The sequence below is a fragment of the Fusarium coffeatum genome (assembly GCF_003316985.1).
Source record: "Fusarium coffeatum strain FIESC_28 chromosome Unknown BRIP53273_contig_55, whole genome shotgun sequence".
NCBI lineage: Eukaryota > Fungi > Ascomycota > Sordariomycetes > Hypocreales > Nectriaceae > Fusarium > Fusarium coffeatum.
The window spans coordinates 57,445-82,578 of record NW_022157852.1 but is presented as its reverse complement, the minus strand read 5'-3'; the positions used below and the strand labels follow the sequence as shown (position 1 = coordinate 82,578).

The following is a 25,134-nucleotide window of genomic DNA, read 5'->3' as shown; positions in this document are numbered from 1 at the left end:
TTTCCTTCCCAACGAATAATTCCAGCTTGGGCATAAATCATGCCTGTATCTTCCATGATGGCCGCGCGACTGGCTCGCGCTGGTCAAAGTAGAGTCATTAACAGCTCTCTTCGCATTAAACCATCTCTATCTCCTCGTCCGTCGCAATCGCGAAGCTTCGTCAAGCTCACAGGCGCTTCTCCTTCGATCACCAAAGGTTCCGCAGTAACCAGCCGAACAGCCCGCCAGCTCCCCTCCCAATTCTTCGTGCGCAACCTGTCCGGAAAACCACTGCCCCAAGGAAAGTCACGACTTGTTAACTTCTGCTATCGTGCAGCTGCTTGGGTTGGAATTTCGATATCCGCCATTGGCGTTGGTGTCGTTGGTTTTTTCATCTATGATGCGTCTACATATTTCGAGCATCCCAACCAGAGCGATATCGATGTTTCAAAGATTGCCCTACAACCTCGCAGTGGAGGTAGCAAGAACCTACCAATTGCCGAAGTATACATCGACGACGACGACACAGAAGAGCACCGCCGTCTAAAGGACAAGCCAAGACTGGTTATTCTTGGCGGTGGATGGGGTGGTGTTGCGATGCTCAAAGAATTGAACCCAGACGACTACCATGTCACAGTTATTTCGCCAACCAACTACTTCCTTTTCACCCCCATGCTTCCCTCTGCAACAGTTGGCACTCTCGAGTTGCGATCGCTGGTTGAGCCTATTCGAAGAATTCTCGCCCGTGTCAATGGCCACTTCATTCGTGCCAGAGCTGAAGATGTAGACTTTTCGCACAAGATGGTGGAGGTGTCCCAGACCGACGCAAACGGAAAAGATATCAGATTCTATGTGCCTTACGATAAGCTTGTTATTGCTGTTGGTTCTACCACCAACCCCCACGGTGTCAAGGGTCTAGAGAATGCTTTCTTCCTCAAGGATATCAACGATGCGCGCAAGATCCGAAACCAGGTTATTCAGAACTTCGAGTTGGCTAATCTGCCTACCTGCCCTAATGAGGAGCGCAAGCGCTTGCTCTCATTCTGTGTCAGTGGCGGTGGTCCTACTGGCGTTGAGTTTGCCGCAGAGCTCTTCGATCTCCTGAACGAGGACCTTACACGACATTTCCCCCGCCTTCTACGAAACGAGATATCCGTTCATCTTATTCAGAGCCGCAGCCATATCCTCAACACTTACGACGAAACTGTTTCACGATATGCCGAGGACCGATTTGCTCGGGATCAGGTTGATGTCCAGACCAACTCTCGTGTGAAGGAGGTTCTTCCCGATAAGATCATCTTCACACAGAAGCAAGAAGGTGGTAAGACCGTTACTAAGGAGCTCCCTATTGGGTTCTGTCTCTGGTCTACTGGTGTTTCGCAGACTCAGTTCTGTCAAACCCTGGCTGCCAAGCTGGGCAAGAGTCAGACAAACCGACATGCTCTCGAGACCGATACTCACCTCCGTCTCAACGGTTCGCCTATGGGTGATGTCTACGCCATTGGTGATTGCTCCACCGTTCAGAACAACGTCGCCGACCACGTCGTCACTTTCCTTCGCTCCCTAGCCTGGAAGCGAGGCAAGGACCCCGAAACCCTGCAGCTTAGCTTCGCCGACTGGCGCAGTGTTGCTGATGATGTCAAAAAGCGATTCCCACAGGCTGTCGGTCACCTTAAGCGAGTTGATAGGTTGTTTAAGGAGTTCGATAAGGACAAGTCCGGCACCCTTGATTTCGACGAGTTGACACAGCTCCTCCGTAACGTCGACAACAAGCTCACATCCTTGCCCGCAACCGCTCAGCGCGCTCACCAGCAAGGGCAGTATCTCGCTCGCAAGTTCAACCGCATGTCACGCCTGCATGAGGGTCTGGACGCCAACGACATCCGCGATGGTGACGTTGATGCGGCCGTCTACAAGGCCTTCGAGTACAAGCATCTCGGCAGTCTTGCTTATGTTGGTAACTCTGCTATTTTTGACTTGGGCGAAGGTCGAAGCATAGCCGGTGGCCTCTGGGCCGTCTATGCTTGGCGATCTGTCTATTTTGCGCAGAGCGTGAGTCTGCGAACACGCCTCTTGATGGCTATGGATTGGACCAAGCGAGGTCTTTTTGGACGTGGTTCGTATCTTCCCCTCCCCTCTCCGTGAACATTACTAACAGGAACAGATCTTATGAGCTTTTGAAATATTTTCTTGCCTTACGATACGATTAATATGCTGCCTTTCTAGATTATGTGGCGTTGGAGCTTAGTATGGAGGTATTAGATGCGTTGCAAAAGATTATGTTGCTAGACATGAATCTGCGATGTGGGAGCCATATGTCTGGATTCAGTCAGGGGAGTTGCTCACGGTGCGTTCTGGGTCCAATATTTGTAGCAAAAAGTCGCAATATTATTTTCTCGCTAAATCTCCCGGACGCCGGTCTATCGTCTATTATATCTTGAAGTCCTTGTATGTCCACTTCTCCGTGTACTTGCCCTTGGCCTGCTTGTGGAAGGGAATGTGTCTCCTGCTCTCGACCTTTCCGCGCACCAGCAGGCTTCGGTATCTGTCTCGAAGCAAGTTGCCCTCAGGCTTCAGTCGTCGCAGTGAATCCTCCAGCTCGTCTGGAAGGACGAGCTCAAGATCGTGCTGAGGAAGCTTGTACTTGCCAAGCTGCTTGCGTCGCAACTTTTCCTCGCGGAGTTCGTCGATGGGGTCGGTTGCGTCGTCATCTTTGGAAACCAGGGCCTTGTTGCGCTCCCTTTCCTCAATCTCCTCAGCAATCTCCCTGATGCGCTGCTCTTGGCGGCGCTGTGCCTTGATGGCAGCCTTGTGCTTTAGAAGCTGCTCTTCCTCCTTGCGACGCTTAATGCGGTTGCGCTGAGTTTGCGTCTTTCTCTGCGGGCGCTTAACGGATGGCTTGCTGTCCTCGGCACCACTCTGGAGTCCTTCCCATTCAGAATCTTCCTCCCACTCTGAAAGATTGGCGCGAGCCTCGGCGGCCTCTGCTTCAGCTGCTGATCGGGCGGCAGCCTCTTGCTTCTCTCGCTCTCGCTCTTCCTGTTCGAGACGTTGCTTCTCGGCCTCACGAGCTTTCTCCTTCTCCTCTTCTAGACGCTCACTGTAGTCCGTGAAATCAGGGTTATAACTGTATGCGCCACCAGGCTTAAGAACAGCAGGGATCTGTTTTCCACTCTCGAGTAGAGATAGGGGCTCCTTCTTCATCGACTTCGGCACCTTGGGCTTGACCTCCTCGGCCAGGAAGTTGTCGACCTCCTTCTCCTTGGGCGCAGCGGGCATATCCCAGATATCGTAGGTAGCATCCTGTACTTGGACAGTGTTGTCATGTTGGCCGTCGGCAACTCGCTTTAGTCGAGAGAGCTCCTTGTGAGTAACCCAACCGGCTTTGTGGCGCTTCGCGGGGAGGATTCCGTCGGTTGTCTTGTCGCCTGGTCGCTTGCGCATAGAGACAGCGGGAACCGGCGATCGAGCATTGATAATCTCGTCGGCCTTGAGGCCCTTCTTGATGTGCTTGTTGAACTTCTTTTCGAGAGCAGCATCGCCCTTGACATCGAGCGAGAAGAGTTGTTCCGAAGGTCGCTCCTTGATGACACCGCTATTGACGTATTAGCTAGAGATTTAAAGCGCGACAGAATACCATCTTACCCTTGAATAATCTCCTTGTTCAATTCTTCAAGACCCTCCTGGACGTCTGTAACATCAACATTTTTTCTCCACGCCTTCTTGCCCTTTCGCGAAGGCTGACTATGTTGCTTTGGCGCAGCACCATTGCCGGCATTCTTGGATTCTAACACAGGCATATTTGCGAGTCCTTTACCAAAAAAGGATTCCTGGTATTGTCGATAATGAAGAACGAAAATGCTGCTTGTCGATAAAATTGGTGGGGGACCGATTTCTTAATTTTTTAGTGGGGCCGAAAAGTCTCGACCCGCTGCGTCCAGTAAATACGGAGAGAGTCACGCTTGACTTGTTGGGGACGCCGTTCAGGAAACGGAGATATGCTCTTATCGGCACGTGCACCTTCCTTGAACTTGTTCAGGGTGGCCTCCATCTCATACGCTCCTGCCGAATCTAGGATCTAGACGCTCCTTTCTCCAGATTCCAACTGGTAATTAGCCTTTATCCCTATACAATCCAGTTGCCACTCTCAAGGCTGCACCGTTCTTTTATCTTTTTCTGTGTCGCCAAGGCCAGGTTCCTCTTCTGATAGCAACGACAAGATTGTATCCCTCCCAGTGACATATATCTCTTAGCTTTGACAGCTGTCCCATACACCGTCCTTGCAAGAGACACCGAACAAGACAACACAACCGCAAACATGGCGCAGGCTGGCGGCTCTTACAACAACCCCTTGAAGAAATTCAAGTTTGTATACCAATAGCTGTATTTATATCTCATTTGCTAATGGCTTAATAGGTTGGTGTTTCTAGGAGAGCAGAGCGGTACGTCCATGACCGATTACGGACCCCTACGATCCATCACTAACAACAATTCCAATAGTCGGCAAGACCTCTTTGATTACACGATTCATGTACGACTCTTTCGACAACATGTACCAAGCGACGATTGGCATTGATTTCCTCTCCAAGGTCAGCACCGTCATAACCGAGTCTAGGCGCAAGACTAACACGACACTTAGACCATGTACCTCGAAGACCGAACCGTGCGATTGCAGCTATGGGATACCGCTGGACAAGAACGATTCCGAAGTCTGATTCCCTCATATATCCGTGATTCAAGTGTAGCCGTCGTTGTTTACGATATCTCCAGTACGTGCCCTTTGGGCTGACCCCACCACCTATCAACCCCCTCGCCTCCAATCGTGGCTATGCATGAATCGTGCTAACACTGCACTTCTTTACTTACAGACGCTAAGTCTTTCCAAAACACCAAGAAGTGGATTGACGATGTACGAGCCGAACGAGGAAACGATGTTATTATTGTGCTAGTTGGAAACAAGACGGATTTGAACGACAAGCGAGAGGTCACCACACAGCAGGGCGAGGAGGAGGCCAAGAAGAACAACCTGATGTTTGTCGAGACAAGCGCAAAGCTTGGTCATAACGTCAAGAACCTGTTCAAGAGGATAGCACAGGCTCTACCCGGTATGGAGGGAAGCGACGCGGCGGCGCAAGCTTCAAACCAGAGTAAGCACATCGCTCGCGAGACTTAATTATCAGCTAACACATCGTCTTAGTGATCGACGTCAAGACGAACAACACGCAGCAATCACAAGAGGGATGCGCGTGCTAAATACCCATACGCCGGATCAGAAATGGAGTACAGGAGTATCTGGGAAAACGCAAGCCTTGCTCGAAACGCGAAAGAACATTTGCTATGTTGCGCATTTGACAGGATATCAAGCATAGCGTGCGGATTTTAGTGCGGGAGCTTGTATAATACAACCAGCTACGAGCCTGCGATCGTTAAATAAGACACTTTAATGCCTTGGTTCGACTGGTTTAAGGCTGGTCAATCATTTCGCTTCTAAACTACCGCTCGATCTAAATCAGGGGTGACATTCCAAAATCTCTGAACATGCGACGACCCAATCGTCTTTTGCGACAGTGTACTTTTGTCTTCTGCTGGCCAATTGTGGTATCCCAAAAGTTGTTATTTTATTTACCACAAACATTCCCTCTTAATCTGGATTTAGGCGGCGTTCTGTACTTGCACTTCGCCATTGGCGAGACCGAAATAGGCCGCAATGGGCTTTTGCGCTTGGTATTTCTTGCCCAGCTCGACAGCTTCGTTGCCATTGAAGCCGTGGAAAAGACCAATTTCAACAATACCAGGCGTGCGGACCAATTCCTCGGCAAGAGCGCTGACTTCCCAGGCACCATCTTTTCCGCGACCCTCGGTCTCGGAATTGATATCCTTGAGGAGAAGCAAGGGGGAGAATGGCGCGTCAATCAGCCACATGCCGTTGTCTGTTACACATTCTCCAGCTTTGGCAGGGAGGCCTGAACGGATGGCAGGGTTGGAAGAGCCCATGGCTCGAAGACGGGTCAAAACGTCAGGTGCGGATAACGGAAGAACCTCGATAGGAATGGTCTTCCATGTGGTACAGAGCCTGGGAGATTGCTTTCGGTAATCTGCTGTGCGTCAGTGGTTTGTTCTAAATTCATCATAAGATGATAATAATTGGTGCATACCAGCTACAGCAATGAACTTTTTAGCAGCAATTGCAACCAATTTCTCTTGGAACAGACAAGCACCACCACCCTTGATAAGATTGAGATCCTCGTCCACCTCATCAGCGCCGTCAAAGGCAACGTCAAGAGGAACAGGAAGACCATTGACCATCGGCCTCTCATCCAAGTTTACAAGATTCAAACCAGCAGCACGAATGAGACCCTTAGACTGGCTTCCAGTAGGGATAAAAGTCATCCCACTGTAAAACTCGGGTCCCTTGCTGACAATGGCGTCCACAACGTAGACGACGGTGCTACCAGAGCCAATTCCAACAAACTTGTAAGAGGCATCGAGGTGGTCATTGACTGCCTGATAGGCAGCCAACTTTTTGGCCGACTCGACTAGGTTTGCTGCTGAAGACATGGCTCTTGAACTGCACCTGTTGCTGAGGCTGAGACCTTGGCTGTGTTTACAGCTGCGTATGTGGATTAGACTGAGTGGGATGTGCAGGACCCCGCGGTGCAAATGACGAGGTGTGGGGAGATTTCGAGAAGTATAGGGTAAATGCGTTGAAAAGCCTCTAGCGCCAACAAGAGAAGAAGGGAAGGTTGAGGGGGATACTCGTGTTTTAGTATTGAAGTTCCTTAGAGAAGATGGAGGAGGGAAAGGTAAGGTCTCGACCAGAGTAGTTGACTTCCTGGTGGAGAGATGTGTAAGCCACTTCATGGTAAAGCAGACGAACCCTTCTGCCAAGGGTAGGCCGTGAATAAAGTTGGAAGAACAACACGGCAAGCAGAATGTCAGGGTATCAATCAGGACACGAATGGGCAGGCACAAAACGATCACATGTGAGTGAGTGACTTCTTTCAGCCAATTCAACTCTTGTCAGATCAGAAAGATGGCCGGCCTATCGTGTTTTGCGAATCAAGTGCGACAATTTACTGCTATTAGCGGGCCAACGAAACGGGATCCGGAGAACGTCAACAGACCCTGCAGGCTTGTTCTCTTGCAGAACATCAGTCTCCTAAGATAGGCAAGCACAAGCGCTTCTTAGAGTGTCATTGATGGCTTGAAGATCGAACAGCCCTGCTGAGGCGCATTTGGGGTTGCAGTCAGTGACGTGATGGGTGCTGTCAATGCCCAGAACTCCAAGATGAAGCAAGCATGAGTAAGCATTATGATTGGCTGACGAGCTTCCACCCAGCATGACTTTTCTTAAAGGAGTACACGTGATTTAAGATTACACCGGCAGTCTCGGGCGCAAACTTCTTGGATACTGACCCTGGTTGCATCATATTCCGTCCCTGTAATTTCATCGTTCTCCTGCGCGTTTCCTTTTGAGCCTCATCATCAACTCACGAAGGCCATCAACAGATCGAGACTTCGAAGGCTCAGGAAACGAAACATCTTCTTTGTCAAATACGCGCCGCCATGTCTCGACTTACTCGATCTCTCCGGGTTCCCCGGCCCAAGGTAAGGAGCACGCGACTTGGACTCGATTTCGTCCTACGCGGGTGAAGTGGTCATCAAATACTAACAAGAACCGTTTGTAGAGCCTCTTCGGTATCACCAGCCTTCAGACCGGTACTGAGCTTATTTCCTTGGCCCTCGTCTTCAACAAGATTACCGGTGTATACGGACTTCTCGCCATCCTTACTGGATATCAGTTATCTCTCCTCCAACTCTCGACTTACGTCTACTCCATTGCTGTTCTGGTTGGACTTGCGATTCTCACTCCTCATGTTCGACGACAAAGCCCCTTTGAGTGCCTGGCCCTCGCCTGGCTTTACATCATCGATACCGTTATCAACGGAGCGTACACCGCGGCTTTCGGCCTAGACTGGTACTTCTCTACTCAACTCAACGAAACGATCGAATCCAAGAAGACGGATCTGCCAAATTTCGTGGCTGAGGGTATGCAGGGTCTGCGCAAGGAGGCTGCCATGCATGGAAAGGTCGTTCCTCAGGAAACGGCTGCGAGCATGTTGCTGATTGTTGGCGCGACGTTGATCCGCATCTACTTCAGCTTCGTCGTCATGGCTTATGCAAAGCAGGTGCTGCAGAAGTACATGCAGCTGATGATTCTAGAAGGACCAGGCGTTGATGATCAGGAGGGTCCTTTCGCCGAGGATCTCCCTGACGGCGAGGGCCGCCGGGGACGCCTTGGCCGTTTAATGGTTTCATGTGGCCGAGCTTACTGGTTGGACACCCGAGAGTCTGACGAATGGGCCCCCAGCCTGGGAGGACCTAATAAGCCCGCCGCCGCGGGTACACTCTCCGGCGAGGTCTAGAAAATCGTTTGACACGTGGGACCTGCCGCGGACTGTTGAATGATCCTGAAAGATATATACGGAAACCTGGAACATGAGTACTGGCGGCCAGACCGGTTGGCCTGGTGCTGCCCTTTTACATTTTGCGGTGCAAGCTATCATTGATTATTGATGTTTTGCGATTCATTTTCATGATAAATGGACCAACACGCGATAGACGGAGTTTTATTACGGAGACAGGTGATGCACGGAAGCCTAGATGGAAACAAGAAAGAAGCTTACACCGGGCACAAAGCCGATGAACTCGGCCGGCGCGGAGGAAGTGCGGCTTGTGCGGCGAAAACGCGGCATGCTGTGGATCCTCTGAACGGCGGCTGCGGATGGTGTGAGCGGATGAGCCGACAAGAAGTTGGAAAGCAAAATTGCGTGATAGGACGATCCCGGTCCAAGTCCAAAGACGCGAGAGCACATGATGCTATCTCGTCATTGAACGTTGAGATATCGTGGGTCGTTGGAACGCAATGAGTTCTCTTGTATACTAGGGATCTGGATCATGATTGGTGCATCAGGATAGGAATTTGGCATAATGATAATACCTGCCACTCAATGGCAGTCAATAATACTTCTAGTAGATATTCAACCCGAACAAACAATATCACTCTACCATGTTTGTGTCTTTACAATATTGTGCTAGTTCCCATCTCCATAGTGATATCGCAAGACTATTCATTTAAGGAACAGCCAATGACAGTCGACCAGTTAATCAATCAGTAAGCTCAACATTTAATACAGGTACAATTAGCCTCCGTCTTCGGACACTCCCGCCAACGGAGAAGGCGACGGGGGATCTTCCGTACTTGACTCCCTTTGTCTGTGCTTTTTTATGAGTCTTATCTTTCCGATGGGCCACCCGGAGGAAGCATCGTGAACGGGGTAGGCAGATTACCAATTCTCGCCGTCTTAGATGCGAATGTCGAAATGGTATACTCATAGACTCCAGGATCCATTTCCATTGGGACACGGAGAGAAAATAAACGGGCACCGGCCGGTAGTCGGAGCCATCCCTGCTGAATTGCAAACTGTCTGGGGTTTGTCTTGGAGAAGAGGAGAAAATAGGTCATGCAGTTTCGAGTTACCTGCTGCAACGCCAGCATCTCTCATCATTTTTGGTGATTCTTGCGCGGACCGTCGGTGGCCCAACAGCATGCCTCAGCAGGAACTCGGGGTGGATCCCTCTCGATGCGGACCCCTGTATGTATCTCCTGCCCAATGCCGGTGTTCGCGGGGTGAAGTTTATTGGTTGAAACCATTATCTAATTCAGTTTCTACCAATTAAAGAACATCTTGAAGCAAATCCAGAGCTCCTCATTCGTTATCGGTGGTCGCGGAGCAGTGCACAGGCCCTGGTTCCAGCGGAAGGCGCGACCCTGAGGTAACACCCCAAACTGTCGACAGGACGCAGTGAGCCCCGCCGTCCGGGGCATAGCATCCCGCTAATCGATCACGCAATCGAGGGCGAGGATTCATACAAGCCAATTTTTGCTGCGTTTGGATGGAATTCGCTGCCTTTTCGCTAGGCTGCTAACTAATAATGGCGCGGGGAAGGGAAAAAATCCATCGGCGAGTGAGAGGAGAAGAATAAGACGTGCGAATGAGCAAAGCGCAAGTCGAGCCGAGGGACCGGACTACGGACCTATCCTATCCAAAAGAGACCAGACGAGGGGCGTTCTTCTAAGTAAGACCAGAAAGGCAAAAGGGCGTGTCTTTCTTCTGCTCGCTCCAGTTTACAAACTTCTTTTCCTTTCTTTGGACGTTGAGCCAGAGGGAAGAAACCTTTGTCTAATACCCATCCATCTATAGAAAAGGAAGAAAACCACTCAAGGCCCCGGATCCCGCTTTGAGCGAGTTCTAGTCATTGAGATTTCTTTCCTTTCTCTTCATCTCTCTTTCTCTCCTCCACCCTCTTATACTTCTTGTGGAAGAGAAAGCAGCTTGTCTGCTCTGTTCATTATAGAACAGCACGAAGCTCGATCATAATACCCCGCGAGACGAAGTCGAAGACGAAGAAGGGACATAATGGACGCTGCTTCACAGCACCAGGTCAAGACTCCTGAGGAGGCCGGTGAGTTTATTCCCATGTTGGATTTTCAGATGCGGTACTGGGATGCTGCATGAGTTGGAGATATAACCTGTCATTCTGCAAAGCGGTCGATCTCAACCGGCGCAACGGGCGAGATCACGGCTCAGACTGAACAGCAATCTCATAACCGCTAAATTGAGTTTGCGCAATACGATCGGATCGCTAATTCCTTAATCCCAGTGGCTCGAATTGCCTACCTCTCCAGCGATGTTATTGTCTCCGTCCAGCCCGCCATTGGCACCGACTCCGAGTTCTCCTCTCACCTGAACCGATACGCAGGCCGCAAGGACAGCAGCTTGGTCGCTCAGAGTGCTGATACAGTTCCTGAGGTGAGTTTTGATTCACAGCAAATTACCCCTCCCAAGTGCTCTCCGAAAAATCTCCGGCCTCTTTTTTGAGGGTTTTCAGAACTACTACCATCTATAAGTCAATGAGGGCAAGGGTATATGGAAGCAATGAATAATTACATACGGATTGATCAGGAGCAATTGGGCGGTTGAACTTCAATATCGAACAAAACTAACAATTCAATATAGGTTGTTCCCGTCCGACACAACACCGATCCTCTTCTCTCAGTATATACCCCCATCCGAGCTGGCAAGCTCGTCTCAGTCACCACCACATCCAACATCCTCCTACCATCCGTGTCACACCTATACAAGTTGGCCAACTACCCTGTTGTCCTTCACGTCTCTCTTCAGCCTCGAACATTCCCCGACTACTCCGTCATCACCGCCATCCGTAACTCGGGATTCACATTTGTTCAGTCCGAGACCCTCCAGGAGGCCCAGGATTTGGCTTTGACTGCTCACGCTCTTGCTATCCGAACTGGCAAGGGTGTTGTTCACTTCTTTGCTCCTTCCACATCAGCAAAGGACAAGCCTATTACCGTCGAGGACGCTTCAGTCGTTCGTGATGTTCTCGACATTGACTGCGTTCGCCGATACCAGGCTGGCTCTGCTCCCTCTTCTCACAACGGTATCTACGCCGATGATGGCCACATTGCCGTCTCTTCAGACCACGACACGCCTGTCGTGAGCGGTGCTGCTGAGAGTGGCAACCTTACCGTGCCTCCCAGCGCCAACGCCTCCAAGGCTCCTTCAACCGGAACTTCAGTCAAGTCCAGCCAGGACAGTGAGTCTAGCACTCCTGTTGCGTCTTCATCGGTTGCCACCACAGTCGAGTCTGCTCCTCCTCAGGTTACTTCTGAGGATATCTACAAGTCTGCTGGCCGTATCTGGGCCCAGCTTAAGACATCCGTTGGCCGGGAGTACAGCGCTTTCGAGTACTCTGGCCCTCCTAACGCCGAGAACTGTCTTTTCATCTTCGGTTCTGATGCCGGTGCTTTCGCTCAAGCAATCGATGAGGCCGACTCACAGGAGATCTTCGCCAACACGGCCATTCTTACCCCTCGCCTCTACCGACCTTGGCTCGGCTCTAGACTTGTTGAGGCCATTCCTCGATCAGTCAAGCGCATCGCTGTGTTGGAGCAGATCCACCGCAAGACTACTAAGTGGGGTCCCCTCCTCATTGATGTCTTGACTTCCGTGAAGAGTGGTCCTGGTGGCGTTGAGGCTATTGTTGGCCACCAGCTTGGCTACATTGCCCTCGACGTTGTCGTCCAGGCTCTTCGTGGTGTTCTCCAGAACCTTACTGCCGAGAAGCCCATCCAGAACCTTGAGGTTGGAAAGAAGGAAGCTTGGAAGGAGCCTACCGGCTACGATCTCCAGGCTCCTCAGCTCGAGACTGCCTACACCAAGATCCTTGATCAGCTTTTCGGCCAGCGAGCTTACGTTGCCAACGCTATCAAGTCTTCTACTACTGGCCTCTCATCTACTGTCTCTGCCAGCCCTGAGTTCGGATTCGGTTCCCTTTTGGCTCGCAAGCAGCGCCGTGGCCAGTTTGTTTCTCAGGTCAAGGATGCTGCCACCAACGGTAGCTTCACTACTGATGCTCCCAAGAGCTGGTTGGCACGATGGGCTATGAACGCTGATGATACCTCCAAATCGACTGAGATTGCCGACGATGTCATCGCTAGACTCGAGACCGACGGCTCTCCTCTGGCCGCTGAGCTTCTCTCTGCAAAGGGTCTTTTCCGAAAGGAGTCCCTCTGGCTGACTGGATCTGATGCCTGGTCCTACGATCTGGGTAACTCTGGTGTTCACCACGTCCTTGCCTCTGGCGAGAACGTTAACATGCTCATCATCGACTCCACTCCTTACTCGGAGCGAGCTGTTGCTGATGCTAACCGCCGCAAGAAGGACATTGGCCTATACGCCATGAACTTCGGCAACGTTTACGTCGCTTCCACCGCTGTCTACAGCTCCTACACCCAGGTTCTCCAGGCCCTTCTCGAGGCTGACAAGTTTGAGGGTCCCTCCGTTGTTCTCGCCTACCTCCCCTACTTCGGCGAGTCTGACTCTCCTCTTACTGTTCTTCAGGAGACCAAGAAGGCCGTCGATACCGGATACTGGCCTCTGTACCGATGGAACCCCGAGAACGAGAAGAAGGGCGAGCCCAACTTCTCTCTGGACTCCGAGCTCATCAAGCAGGAGCTCAAGAAGTTCCTTGCCCGTGACAACCAGCTTACTCAGTTGGCTGCCAAGGAACCCAAGTTCGCTGCTGCTCTTGTCAAGGACTTCGGAAGCGAGGTTCGAGCTCAGCAAAAGCGAAAGGCCAAGGATGCTTACAACCAGCTTCTTGAGGGTCTCCTGGGTGCTCCCTTGACCATTCTGTATGCTTCCGATAACGGCAACGCTACTACCCTGGCCAAGCGATTGGCTAGCCGTGGTCGCGCCCGTGGCCTGAAGACCAGTGTCTTGGCTATGGAGGACTACCCCCTTGAGGACCTCCCTACTGAGGAGAACATTGTCTTCATTACCTCTACTGCTGGTCAGGGTGAGTTCCCTCAGAACGGTCTGCCTTTCTGGGATGCTATCAAGGACAACACCGACCTTGACCTTGCTGCTGTCAACTACTCCATCTTCGGTCTCGGTGACAGCCACTACTGGCCCCGAAAGGAGGACAAGATCTACTATAACAAGCCCGCTAAGGATCTTGACCGTGTCCTGACCAACCTCGGTGGTAAGCACCTGATCGACGTTGGTCTCGGTGACGACCAGGACCCCGACAGCTTCCAGACTGGTTACCAGGAGTGGGAGCCTAAGCTCTGGACCGCTCTTGGAGTGGACAAGGTCGATGGCCTCCCCGAGGAGCCCCCGCCAATCACCAACGAGGACATCAAGCTGGCCTCCAACTACCTCCGTGGTACCATCGTTGAGGGTCTTAATGATCCCTCTACTCTTGCTATCTCGGCCTCTGACCAGCAGCTCACCAAGTTCCACGGAACATACATGCAGGATGACCGTGATATCCGAGATGAGCGAAAGGCCCAGGGTCTCGAGCCCGCCTACTCCTTCATGATCCGATGCCGTCTGCCTGGTGGTATCTCAACTCCCAAGCAGTGGGTGCAGATGGACGACATTGCCAACGAGCTTGGTAACGAGACCATGAAGCTCACCACCCGACAGACCTTCCAGTTCCACGGTGTTGTCAAGAGCAAGCTTAAGCCCGCTATGCAAGCTATCAACCGCGCTCTCATGACCACCATTGCTGCTTGTGGTGACGTGAACCGTAACGTCATGTGCAGTTCGCTCCCTACTCAGTCCAAGTACCACCGCCAGGTTTTCGCTTGCTCCCAGCTCATCAGCGACCACCTCCTGCCCTCAACCAGTGCTTACCACGAGATCTGGTTGACCGACGACGACAACAAGAAGACCCAGGTTGCTGGTGACGCTGTTCAGGACTTCGAGCCCCTTTACGGACCTACCTACCTGCCCCGAAAGTTCAAGATCACCATCGCCATTCCTCCTCACAACGACACTGATGTGTACGCTCACGATATTGGTCTGATCGCCATCAAGGGTGAGGACGGTAACCTCGCTGGTTTCAACGTTCTTGCTGGTGGTGGTATGGGTGCTACTCACAACAACAAGAAGACATACCCTCAGACCGGTCGTATGTTCGGCTTCTGTAAGACAGAGGATGTCCACACTGTCTGTGAGAAGATCATGCTCGTCCAGCGTGACCACGGTGATCGTAAGAACCGAAAGCACGCCCGTCTCAAGTACACCATTGACGACATGACCGTGCCTGTCTTCCGCAGCAAGGTCGAGGAACTCTGGGGCAAGAAGTTCGAGAACGAGCGACCTTTCGAGTTCAAGAGCAACGTCGATACTTTCGGCTGGCAGAAGGATGAGAACGGTCTTAACCACTTCACCTTCTTCATCGAGAATGGTCGTATCGAGGATACCCCCGAGTTCCAGATGAAGGCTGGCCTGCGTGAGATCGCCAAGTCCCTCAAGGGCGAAGCTGAGTTCCGTCTCACTGGTAACCAGCATCTCATTCTCAGCAACGTCGCCGACGAGGACCTCGACGCCGTCAAGGAGCTCATGAAGAAGTACAAGCTCGACAACGTCCAGTTCTCCGCCCTCCGTCTCAGCTCCTCCGCCTGTGTCGCTTTCCCCACCTGTGGTCTTGCCATGGCTGAGTCTGAGCGATACCTGCCCGTTCTCATCTCCAAGCTCGAGGGCTGCCTCGAGGAGAACGGTCTCCGCCAGGACTCGATCGTCATGCGTATGACCGGTTGTCCCAACGGTTGCGCTCGTCCCTGGCTGGCCGAGGTTGCTTTCGTCGGTAAGGCATACGGTGCTTACAACATGTACCTGGGTGGTGGATACCATGGCCAGCGCCTCAACAAGCTATATCGCCAGAGCATCAAGGAGGACGAGATCCTCGCCATCATGAAGCCTCTCCTTAAGCGCTACGCTCTCGAGCGCAACGAGGGTGAGCGCTTTGGTGACTTCTGTGTCCGTTCCGGCGTCATCGTCGCCACCACCGACGGCCAAAACTTCCACGACAACGTAAGTCCTAACAAACCTTATACATCCCATATGACATATACTAACTCTCCACCAGGTCGCTGATGAAGAAGAGGATGAATAAATTACCAAAAAAGACTGAAACGAAAATTACGGATTGGAACGGAAAGGAAGAAAGAATGAAGGATCAATGTTGGGAAGAAAAGCACTGATATCATTGCTTTTGATTGCTTTACTTGTTTTTTTGCATAGCTTGATGTTGTATTAACTTGGCCGGCGCAACTGATAGGAACGCATTTTATTCCATGTAGAAATACTCGCAAGTCTTTGCGTGAATCATCTAGATTGTTGAATTTCATAGACTTATTTTATTATCTCGATTTGACATCACATTTGCCCACACATTATAGTTTTGTTTGAGATCTTGCTTTGATTATTCTAATAGTCGATCATTTAATCAGGGGTATACACATTCCTCCTACTATGTACATAAACTTCGTCTCCAGGGGTGAATTACTTCGTATCCATCAAAGCAGAACCTTGCATTCAAAACATTCGTTTCCTCAGTCATATCCGGTATCATGTTCCTTTTCTCAAAAACTCATCTGCTACATCGTAACGATCTCAACTAATAGCTGAGAGTCCATCATTTCCCATACAGATGGATAGTGTCAATACGCCAACCTACGCCAATGCAGATGCCCATTTTCTAAATGCATAACAAAAAAGCACAACGCAGATAGTCAAAATATGAAGATGATGGCGAACATCAACTGCGTAGGTTGCTCCCCACACTGCTCATCTTGTCGTTGACTCTCTCCTTCAAGCCACCCATCCATCGAGGAGCCTTGAGAGTCAGACGGACTCGGCCTTCGACTATCATGTTGATCACGTTGAGGATGGCAAAAGTTGTGGAGCCGATGGCACGGAAGACGGCGAGGGCGGCGACAGACCAGAGAAGGAAGCGCAGGTAGTAGTTGTCGCCAATACCACGGGCACTGTAGATCTCAGAGACAGCCATACCGAGGATACCGTTACCGATCATCCATGTGAGAACGAGATAGGTTCGGACACTCTTGTAGTAATCTTCTTGCAGCTGAGAGTCGCTTGGGGGAGGCTCGGGGACTTCAAGGCGATCACGGAGGTTGCGCAGAGCTTCATCGTATCCACTGTCGATATCGAGCTGTTCGCTGGGCATCTCCAGCTCGACAGTCTCACCCTTACCCACAGCACCACCAAGATCAGTCTTCATGACGTTGTCACCCTTGGTACCCCAAGTGACATCGTGAGTATTGCAGAAGGCGTATACTTGTAGTGTGCAAATATAGCTGGGAAGAAGGATGAAGTACTGTGCGGAAGATGTGATCATATGCCAAGGATCCAGATACAAGATAGACATGACGAAGTACATGCCGATCGTTGATAAAATGGAAACAATCATGTTCGTAAATACGTTCTCGCCCATCGCTATCTCGTCGTCTTTGGATGTGAGTTGGCGAATAATGATGTAGAATGTTGCGAACGTCGTGTAAAGCATGATGATACTGTAGATGATCATACTGGCAAGATACAGTTTCCTAGATCCTTGAGGTCGATTACCAAGAGAAAGGATAAACTGGGTCGATATAAGGAGTACACAAGAGTACCGCAAGATGTGGAAGACGATGGTAGCGATGTTATGTCCGAATGGATCGATTTTTGGATCTGTTAAACCACCTGCAACGAAGTAGAAGGTGAGGTAAAAGTTGGCCAGGGAGAAGAAAGTGAAGAAGAGCTGGATGAACTGGTACAAGAACTCCACGTGCAAGAGGATCTTGCGAGCAAAGGTATGGTCTGTGAACCAAATCTGCTTGAAGTGGACGAGCGAGTAAACGGCAGCAAAGAAGGCACCGTTGAGCCATCGACGACGCTGGGAGATGAATTCGGGAACAGTATCTAGTCTTATTAGTGAAAGAGTTTGGGCTGACTTATAGAACTTGACTTACCAGGCACATCGGTTTCACCGGTACATCCCTTGACATATTTGAGAACCCATCTCTCGCCACGTTTAGCAACCAACTCCCAACAAAGGATACGATCTTCCGCAAGATACATATTGGCAGTGAAAACATCGGCATGTTGTCCATGCAGAGTCTCACCCTTGAAGTATTGACTGAGAGGGCCATGGCCAGTCTCGTCGTTCTGAAGCGCGTGGTATCGGTAGGCACTAAGAGCACCAGGCAAGACGGTAATGTAGCCGAAGACAGACTCGAGGGGCTTGTCAAGAATGTTGGACATTTTGTACTCAAAGTTCTGAGAGGCAACAAGGGGGTTGAGTAGGTTAAGACCCATTTTGCCCTTCATAGCCTTGATCTCTCCACATGCGCCAGCGACGTTGGAATCGGTATCAAAAGCCTTCCACAAATGGTAGAGCGAAGTACCACTAGGACGAGTACCAACATCAAGCAAGATGCAGACGTTAGGGTTGAGAGCCTGGCCGAAGGCGTTGAAGAACCAACGATGAGAGTTGAGCTTACGCTGGTTCTTTTCCTTAAGACAGAAAATCATCTGACAAGGAACAATTCCTTTCTCAGCACCCTTGAACTTGAGATCGGAGTCGAGAGAGACTTGAGTGGTGTATTCGTAAACGTGAGCCTGCACAGCACGGTTGTTGACAAAGTTCTTTGCGATACCGTGCTGATAGACACCCATAGCAGCGAGAGCGTCCAGAGTACGAGGGTTGATCTTTTCACGACCATCTGAAACAATACAGACAACGATTTTCTGCCATCCAGTCTCACCCCAAGTACGAGAGCGCGTACGGGAGCAGAAGTGCGAGATGTTCTTCATAACGGCGTGCATGGTTCGAGTGAAACCGATCTCATCTTCGTTGTACATGGTAACACAGATGAACAATTCGGTTTCTCGAACTGTCTTGCCAAAGGTTTGTCGTAGGGTGTAGCCTCTTTCGACAAAATCATCGGGATCGCAAGTGACAGCGGTATAACGCATGTGAGTGAATTCGATCTCACTACGTCGAGGCAAGAAACTGTACAGAATTGTCGGAATCTTACACTCCAACACCAGCTCACCATTGATGAGCTGAACCTCTTTCCTTGCCATTTGAGGAGCGCGAACACCTCTTCGTTCCTGGGCACCGCTTGGAGCAGGGCCATAGTGCTCGACCTTGTCCCAATCGTCGGGATCTCCTTCATTTAGAGTGTCTTGGGACTCCGCAGAAAGGTAGGAGCTGCGGTCAACCGGATGGGGTCGGGCATCGCTCAGGTCGGATTCAGGTCCGAAGACATCGTCGTCCATAGGATCGTGCAAGGGGATAGAAACAGTCGCGTCATCTGCAAATGGTGGAACAGGTTGTCTCGAGCTGTGGAAAAGAGGTGCAGGAGGAAGAGGTCGCCGTGGACTTCCGCCGTATCTCGATGAAGGTGTTCCAGGTCTGGGGCTTCCGTTCAAATCGGAAGGCTCGTACATGTCGTGGTTTGGTGGAGGTCTCGAGAGATCGGATCTGGTGAAGTCAGACATACGAGAGGAGGGCGTCCATGGCCGCTGAGGAGAGCCATAATCCTGAGCATCATAGCCACGCGAGTCATAGGACATGTAGGATCCTCCTCCCGGGGGCCCCAGTGATGGGGCATCATCGAAGATGGAACCAGATCTCGATGATCGAACGCTCGGCTGATAGTGGAGGTTTCGAGGACTTCGGATACTGGGAATTTTGTCATGTGAGTTTGCGTTCTTCAAGCGGCTGATAGGGCGAGGAGGAACAGTTGGGTTGGCATCTAAGCCAAGGTGTTGATGTTCTTTGTGGACCCTACGTCTTTCGCTAATCCCCTCGGGAATCTCTGGTAGATCCGTAGGTAAATCTGCGAAGGCGACATGGATACTGTTTCTGTTCTTGTTCTGCAACTTTGCAGCTGGGCCGCCCTCAACTGGCCTGTTTGGCAAGAGGGATTGGGATCCGGCCACAGAGAGTGAATACGAAGGAGGATTGGGTGAAGGCTGGTCTTGTTCCTCATTGTGCACTGTTATTTGAGTCTCATCTTGCCGATCAGGTTCAGGCCTATGAGCCCGTTCTCCTGCTTCTGAAGACATGCTGAGATTCGAAGGTGAAGTGAACAATGGGGGAGGAACCTCTACTGGTGCCATGAGGGGAAAAGGTGTTGACTTTGAAGGCGAAGCAGAGGCAGGAGAAATAGGAGAAATAGGGCGTGTAGAGGGAGTGTGAATCTGGTTGTGATTCTGGCTGGGGGATGAAGGTTGTACATACGTCTGAGGTTGAGGGTCGTAGTGTTCCTCGGATGTCAACAGTCTCACAGCAGCGGGACTGTAACCGGTAGGCGTGTGGTGAAGGTCCTCGTCATCGTAAGGCGGGAGGCTGTAGTCTGGTGGGCGCGACATATTCGGGTCCATTGTGAGTGAGAGGCTGGAATGCGGTTGACGGGTAGTTGCTTGCGACGATACGAGCTTGGCTGAACTATCCCGAAGCTCACAAGCGAAGGATACTTTGCAACTCTACGGCCACTGCCGCTTGAGAAAAGATCCGAATCGCGTAATAGTCGAGCAGCCGGGAACGTAGAAACAAACAAACGTTGATGTTGATGGCGTCGTGGTTGAAACTCTGAGTTCAACGAGGCGTTGGCTCTGTGTAAAGTCAATGGTCGGTGTAGGTTTAGTGTCGTCTCTTCTCGCTTGACAAAAGGTCTCAAGAATAAGAAACAAGCAGAAACAATAACATTCCAAATACAATTCAGTAAAGAATGAATGATGTTTAATCGTGTCTCCTTTTTTTTACTTGAGAGGTTGTAGTAATACAGACAAAGTCAAAGACGGGACAAGTAAGTAAATGGAGCGAGCGGAGCTTTGATGGTGCAAGGTACGGTAAGTGCGGGTGTGGGTATGGGCATGTAAATTTGGTGGGGGAAAGAGCTAAGCTGTCGACCCAAACAAATTACGTCGTACTGTTGGCATGGCAACGAACACATTCGGACATTTGCATCTGACACGGGTAAGCAGGTACAGCCACTGATACAGAGTCTCTCTTTCCAACTGGCCCGCATTGTTTCAGTGACTGTCTGGGAGATGTAATGGACATAGGAATGTTAATAGTGGGCGACAGTGGAGGATAGTCAATTCCTTGCATTTCTTCAACGTTGGAGGCATAATATCATCTACTCTGCTTCAATTTATTTTATTACAATCACCAACATGTCTAGATTCTGGATGAATAAACAGTCTTCGTTATCACCTGCCAAGTTTAGTGCTGTTACATGTACCTGTAAGCCTGCTACGATCACCCAGCAACAGGAACTCAGCCTTCCAAATCCATGTAAGGCGCTTAACATTTCCAAGTGGGTACCTACAACGGTCTCGATCCCAGACTCTCCAGATCTTTTGTACCCGTAAATAACAAGCAATCATAGACACGCACAAACGTTTGCTCCGAGCTCACAATCCTTTGTTCTCTATCAATCAGGTTTAAAACGCCACAAACAATAACAACACTGACACAAAGCTTTGAACCACGAACAGGCATAGAACCGGGAAGTTTTGAAGTGGGACTAGGACTAGGACATGCTATACCCTGAAGCGAAACCCATGCCACGAGGTTGAATCACGATGGCGGAAACAACAACAGGGTGAACGGACCCGGCTATCGTTCTCCCAGCTTTAGTATTGCCATCGCTTATCGTCGTGGTTATGATGGGCATTAGTGATATGGAGTATTGAGATCTTAGACTCAGTCCTCACCGACTGGACTGGATCAGTTGAGATGCTAACCCGTAGACTGTGCTTGAGATGCCTGTATCTGGCGGGGTCAGAAAGCAGCTGGGTTGATCAATTGTGCAATAACTCCAAGACTGATCGCCGTACTTCTGCTGTCAAAGTATTTTGAAGTTCCATTCCGACATCACAATTGACATATACGAGGCAGAGAAGACCCCTTAGCATCTTCTCACCTCGCACAATGCTACAGTATAGTACTAAATTACACAAGCAGCATCAACAAAAACAGCTTGGTACTGTGGTCTAGTTGGTCATGACATCTCGTTAACACCGAGAAGGTCCCCGGTTCGAGCCCGGGCAGAACCTCACTTTTTGACTTTTTACCCTCCAAAAAATCATCTTGTCATCGTATACAGCATGCAAGACGTAGCTTTCAATCTCGATTGATTTCAAATTTTATACCTGAGCCTGCCTACTGCAACTTTATCTATGCTGCTGAATTGGAGAAGTCACTTGGGTAGGTTCGTCTGTTCAGAGCCGTTACGCGTTACAGGGCTGTTATCTTAAACTCTCGAACCTTACAGTGGCGATGTTAAACTCAATAAGTCAGCCACACTGAACCACAAAATACTGGCATTCATTTCAAGCTGCCATCGTGACCTCACTTCAAATATGCTATTGAACAGATAAGTTCAAACATCACCGCCTGTTGAGAGTCCAAAGGAAGCTCACTTACAAAAGTTCCATGATGCTCTGCCCATTACAGTAGTAGAAGGTGAAATATACAGGGCCCCTGGTCTCTGTCTTCCCCGCCATAGATAGCTCGCCATAGCGGAGACCAATCACTGTAAGCTTCCGACTATCCGAGACATCAATCAGGAACTCTCTTATCAACGGGATCTTCATTCCAAAGACTCCCATCTCCTCTTTTCTCTTTCATCATACACCTTCTCAGCAATGGATGAGAAGGCTCAACTCCCGCCCTACAGTTCGCTGCCAGCGCCTGTTGGACAACAGCAACAGCGCAGCAGACGAACGTTACGTCGCTCACGCGCCATCAGACTATTTGCTCTAGCATGTCTTGCCTTCATCGTCTTTGCTCAATGGCGACAAATTTCACCAAGAGAGAAAACTACACTTTCAGTGCAGAAGCTAAATGAGAATCTTGAAACTTGCAAGAAGTTTCGTGTCAAGCCTGAAGATCCTGCTGGTCTTGGACGTGATAAGAATGCTCGTTATATCGATGGTGGAAAACCGACTTTGATTAAGAACGCTACTGTTTGGATTGGAGAGCCTGCTAAGGGGACGAGCGAGGAGGATGCACGTGCTGGAAAAGGTTGGGCGTGGGTGCAGAGCGATGTCTATCTCGAGAAAGGTCTTATCCAGCGCGTTGAGAAGGACATTAAGACTTCTTCGCTGCCTGACGACACCATCGTCTACGAAGCCCATGGTCGTCGCTTGACAAGTGGTATCGTCGATACTCACAGCCATGCTGGCGTTTACCCTTTGCCTTCTCTCGAAGGTAACTCGGATGGAAACGAGATGTCAGATAACATTACACCCTGGGCCCGCGCCATTGACTCTCTCCTTCCCTTGGATCCTCAAATCGAAGTCATCAAATCTGGTGGCGTAACAACATCTCTCATCCTCCCTGGCTCAGGCAACAACATCGGCGGAGAAGCCTACCTGATCAAACACGCCGTTGGCAAAGCTGATGGCCGACAAGAAATCAGCGCCCAAGACTTACTAGCTGATCCTGACCGCAACTGGCGTTACATGAAGATGGCGTGTGGCGAAAACGCAAAGAGAGTTCACGGTGGTGTTGGAAAAAGACCCTTCAGCCGCATGGGCGAAAGCTATGAGTTCAGACACGCTTTTGAGCGAGCACGAGATTTAATTCAGAAGCAAGATGATTGGTGTGCCAAGGCCGAAAGTCTGGGTGTTGAGAAGATGGATGAGTATCTTCCTGGTGAGATCTTCTGGGAGAGCTTGACCGCAGCGATGAGGGGCCAGGTTCACATCAACACGCATTGTTATACTATTCCTGACCTCGAGGCAATGGTCGATCATACGAATGAGTTTAAGTTCCCTGTTCGAGCTTTCCATCATGCTCATCAGACATATCTTGTCCCAGAGGTATGTAATACTCACCAGGAATCGGGTTCTTGTACTGACTTGCGTTATAGATTCTGAAGAGGACCTGGGGCGGACGGGCTCCTGCTTCAGCTCTCTTTGCTGACAACATGTTCTACAAGACTGAAGCATACATTGGATCTGAGTATGCTGGCAAGATTCTTAATGAGAATAATCTCACGGTCGTTTACGTCAGCGACAACCCCGTCATCAACGCGCAGCACGTCCTTTTCGAAGCAGCGAAGGGACATCACTATGGTCTTCCCTACCACGTTGCGATGGCCAGTGTCACTTCTGCACCCGCTGAGTTGCTCGGTATGGGCAAGCGACTAGGAAAGGTCAAGCCTGGTTTTGATGCCGATGTTGTTGTCTGGGACAGCGATCCTCTTAGTGTCGGCGCAACTCCTGTGCAAGTCTGGATTGACGGTATATCCCAATTTGAAAGCCCTGTCGAGCTGTCGAAGCAGGAGAAGGCGATTGCATCTGTCAAGAAGGTTGCTGAGATTGTTGAGGAACCAAGCAAGCTCGACAACGTTCTCTTCACCGGTGTCATCAAGGTGCTTCTCGAAGATGACAAGACCTACGAATCTCTGGAACAGCCGGTCAATGTGGTCGTTTCTAAAGGCAAGATCACTTGCGTCGGTAACTGTGACTCCGAGTTTGATGCTGCAGCTGGAACCGGCGCAAAGACCATCGCTCTAAAGAACGGTTACTTGACACGAGCTTTCACAGCTGTCGGTGGTACCTTGGGTCTTAGCGAGATTGATGCCGAGAGCGTGACCAATAATGGACCTAACCCATTGATCTTCTCCCGAGCCATTGACGGACTTGCACTTGACTCCAAGAAACTGCATGTTGCAGCTCGCTATGGTGTTACTAGAGCTATCTCAGCACCCGTCTTTGTGGGCGGCGCAACTCACTTCGGCACCAGCGTTGGCTTCTCTACTTCGGCATTAACTAGCATCGAAGAAGGGGCTGTTTTTGCTCCTGATCTGGCAGTTCATTACACTCTTGATGTCAACGTTAGGGGCTCAACTAGTTACTCTGCGGCTTTTGGTGGTCTGAGGAATAGGTTACTCACAGCTGCTACGTCTACGAACCCTACTGCCAATCCATTTTCTGAAGAAGCATTCCTTAAGAAAGTTGTTACCGGTGAGCGAGCCCTAGCTCTCACCATCAACAGCGCAGATGGAATCGCAACAGCTCTTCGAATCAAGTCCGAGATCGAGGGTTTGCTCGAAACTTCCAACGTAGCCCAGCGTCTCAAGATGGCTATCATTGGTGGCGCAGAATCCCACATGGTCGCCAAAGAACTTGGACAAGCCGGCGTCGGCGTCATCCTCTCACCTCTCCAATCCATTGGCGATAGCTGGGACTCACGCCGTGTACTTACTGGTGCACCACTTACGAACGGTACTGTCATTGATGCGCTGCTTGATGCTAATGTGACGGTGGGTATTGGACTGCACGAGGACTGGGAGCTGCGCGACCTTGGGTTTGCAGCTGGAACAGCTTACAAGAACGCCGGTGGACGGTTGGGCGAGAAACAGGCGGTTGATCTCGTTAGTAGCAATATTTACAAAATCCTCGGAGCGGATGAGAAGGATATGGGACATTTTATGGTTACAGAGGGAAGTCCTCTTGAGATTGGATCGAGGCTAAAGGCTGTTGGTCATGGAAGGGACCAAATATCTGTGTTTATTTAGTCGTACATAACTCGGATATATCTCATGATCCGGAAATATCGTCACTATTCTCTCTATCTAAGTGTATCATGACATGACATGATGTAGGATACCTATCGGAAAGTCGGAAGCGGCAGATTACAAATTGCGGTGCGGGAAACAAGTGGAGCTCCGCGCGCGGGTAATGACCA

General features: G+C 50.4%; 8 protein-coding genes across 8 annotated transcripts; 5 read left to right on the top strand and 3 right to left on the bottom strand.

The window, feature by feature from the left end:
- Positions 1–39: 39 nt before the first annotated feature.
- On the top strand, positions 40–2,124 carry FIESC28_02552 (uncharacterized protein; the record flags this gene model as incomplete). Its single annotated transcript, XM_031156701.1, has 1 exon — positions 40–2,124. One exon carries the CDS (start codon positions 40–42, stop codon positions 2,122–2,124), a length of 2,085 nt encoding a protein of 694 aa, XP_031019210.1.
- A 285-nt stretch (positions 2,125–2,409) lies between these two features.
- FIESC28_02551 (uncharacterized protein) lies at positions 2,410–3,779 on the bottom strand (the record flags this gene model as incomplete). Its single annotated transcript, XM_031156700.1, has 2 exons — positions 2,410–3,574; positions 3,625–3,779. 2 exons carry the CDS (start codon positions 3,777–3,779, stop codon positions 2,410–2,412), a joined length of 1,320 nt encoding a protein of 439 aa, XP_031019209.1.
- Positions 3,780–4,297: 518 nt separating this feature from the next.
- Positions 4,298–5,232, top strand: FIESC28_02550 (uncharacterized protein; the record flags this gene model as incomplete). Its single annotated transcript, XM_031156699.1, has 6 exons — positions 4,298–4,344; positions 4,396–4,421; positions 4,480–4,568; positions 4,619–4,748; positions 4,848–5,126; positions 5,177–5,232. The coding sequence occupies 6 exons, from the start codon at positions 4,298–4,300 to the stop codon at positions 5,230–5,232; spliced, it is 627 nt and encodes a 208-aa protein (XP_031019208.1).
- Positions 5,233–5,631: 399 nt separating this feature from the next.
- FIESC28_02549 (uncharacterized protein) lies at positions 5,632–6,537 on the bottom strand (the record flags this gene model as incomplete). Its single annotated transcript, XM_031156698.1, has 2 exons — positions 5,632–6,077; positions 6,135–6,537. The coding sequence occupies 2 exons, from the start codon at positions 6,535–6,537 to the stop codon at positions 5,632–5,634; spliced, it is 849 nt and encodes a 282-aa protein (XP_031019207.1).
- A 1,008-nt stretch (positions 6,538–7,545) lies between these two features.
- On the top strand, positions 7,546–8,405 carry FIESC28_02548 (uncharacterized protein; the record flags this gene model as incomplete). Its single annotated transcript, XM_031156697.1, has 2 exons — positions 7,546–7,587; positions 7,668–8,405. 2 exons carry the CDS (start codon positions 7,546–7,548, stop codon positions 8,403–8,405), a joined length of 780 nt encoding a protein of 259 aa, XP_031019206.1.
- A 2,055-nt stretch (positions 8,406–10,460) lies between these two features.
- FIESC28_02547 (uncharacterized protein) lies at positions 10,461–15,528 on the top strand (the record flags this gene model as incomplete). Its single annotated transcript, XM_031156696.1, has 4 exons — positions 10,461–10,506; positions 10,705–10,853; positions 11,061–15,446; positions 15,502–15,528. 4 exons carry the CDS (start codon positions 10,461–10,463, stop codon positions 15,526–15,528), a joined length of 4,608 nt encoding a protein of 1,535 aa, XP_031019205.1.
- Positions 15,529–16,173: 645 nt separating this feature from the next.
- Positions 16,174–19,811, bottom strand: FIESC28_02546 (uncharacterized protein; the record flags this gene model as incomplete). The annotated part of the gene is made up of 2 exons (XM_031156695.1): positions 16,174–17,339; positions 17,390–19,811. The coding sequence occupies 2 exons, from the start codon at positions 19,809–19,811 to the stop codon at positions 16,174–16,176; spliced, it is 3,588 nt and encodes a 1,195-aa protein (XP_031019204.1).
- Positions 19,812–22,082: 2,271 nt separating this feature from the next.
- On the top strand, positions 22,083–24,964 carry FIESC28_02545 (uncharacterized protein; the record flags this gene model as incomplete). The annotated part of the gene is made up of 2 exons (XM_031156694.1): positions 22,083–23,261; positions 23,312–24,964. The coding sequence occupies 2 exons, from the start codon at positions 22,083–22,085 to the stop codon at positions 24,962–24,964; spliced, it is 2,832 nt and encodes a 943-aa protein (XP_031019203.1).
- Between the last annotated feature and the right edge of the window lie 170 nt (positions 24,965–25,134).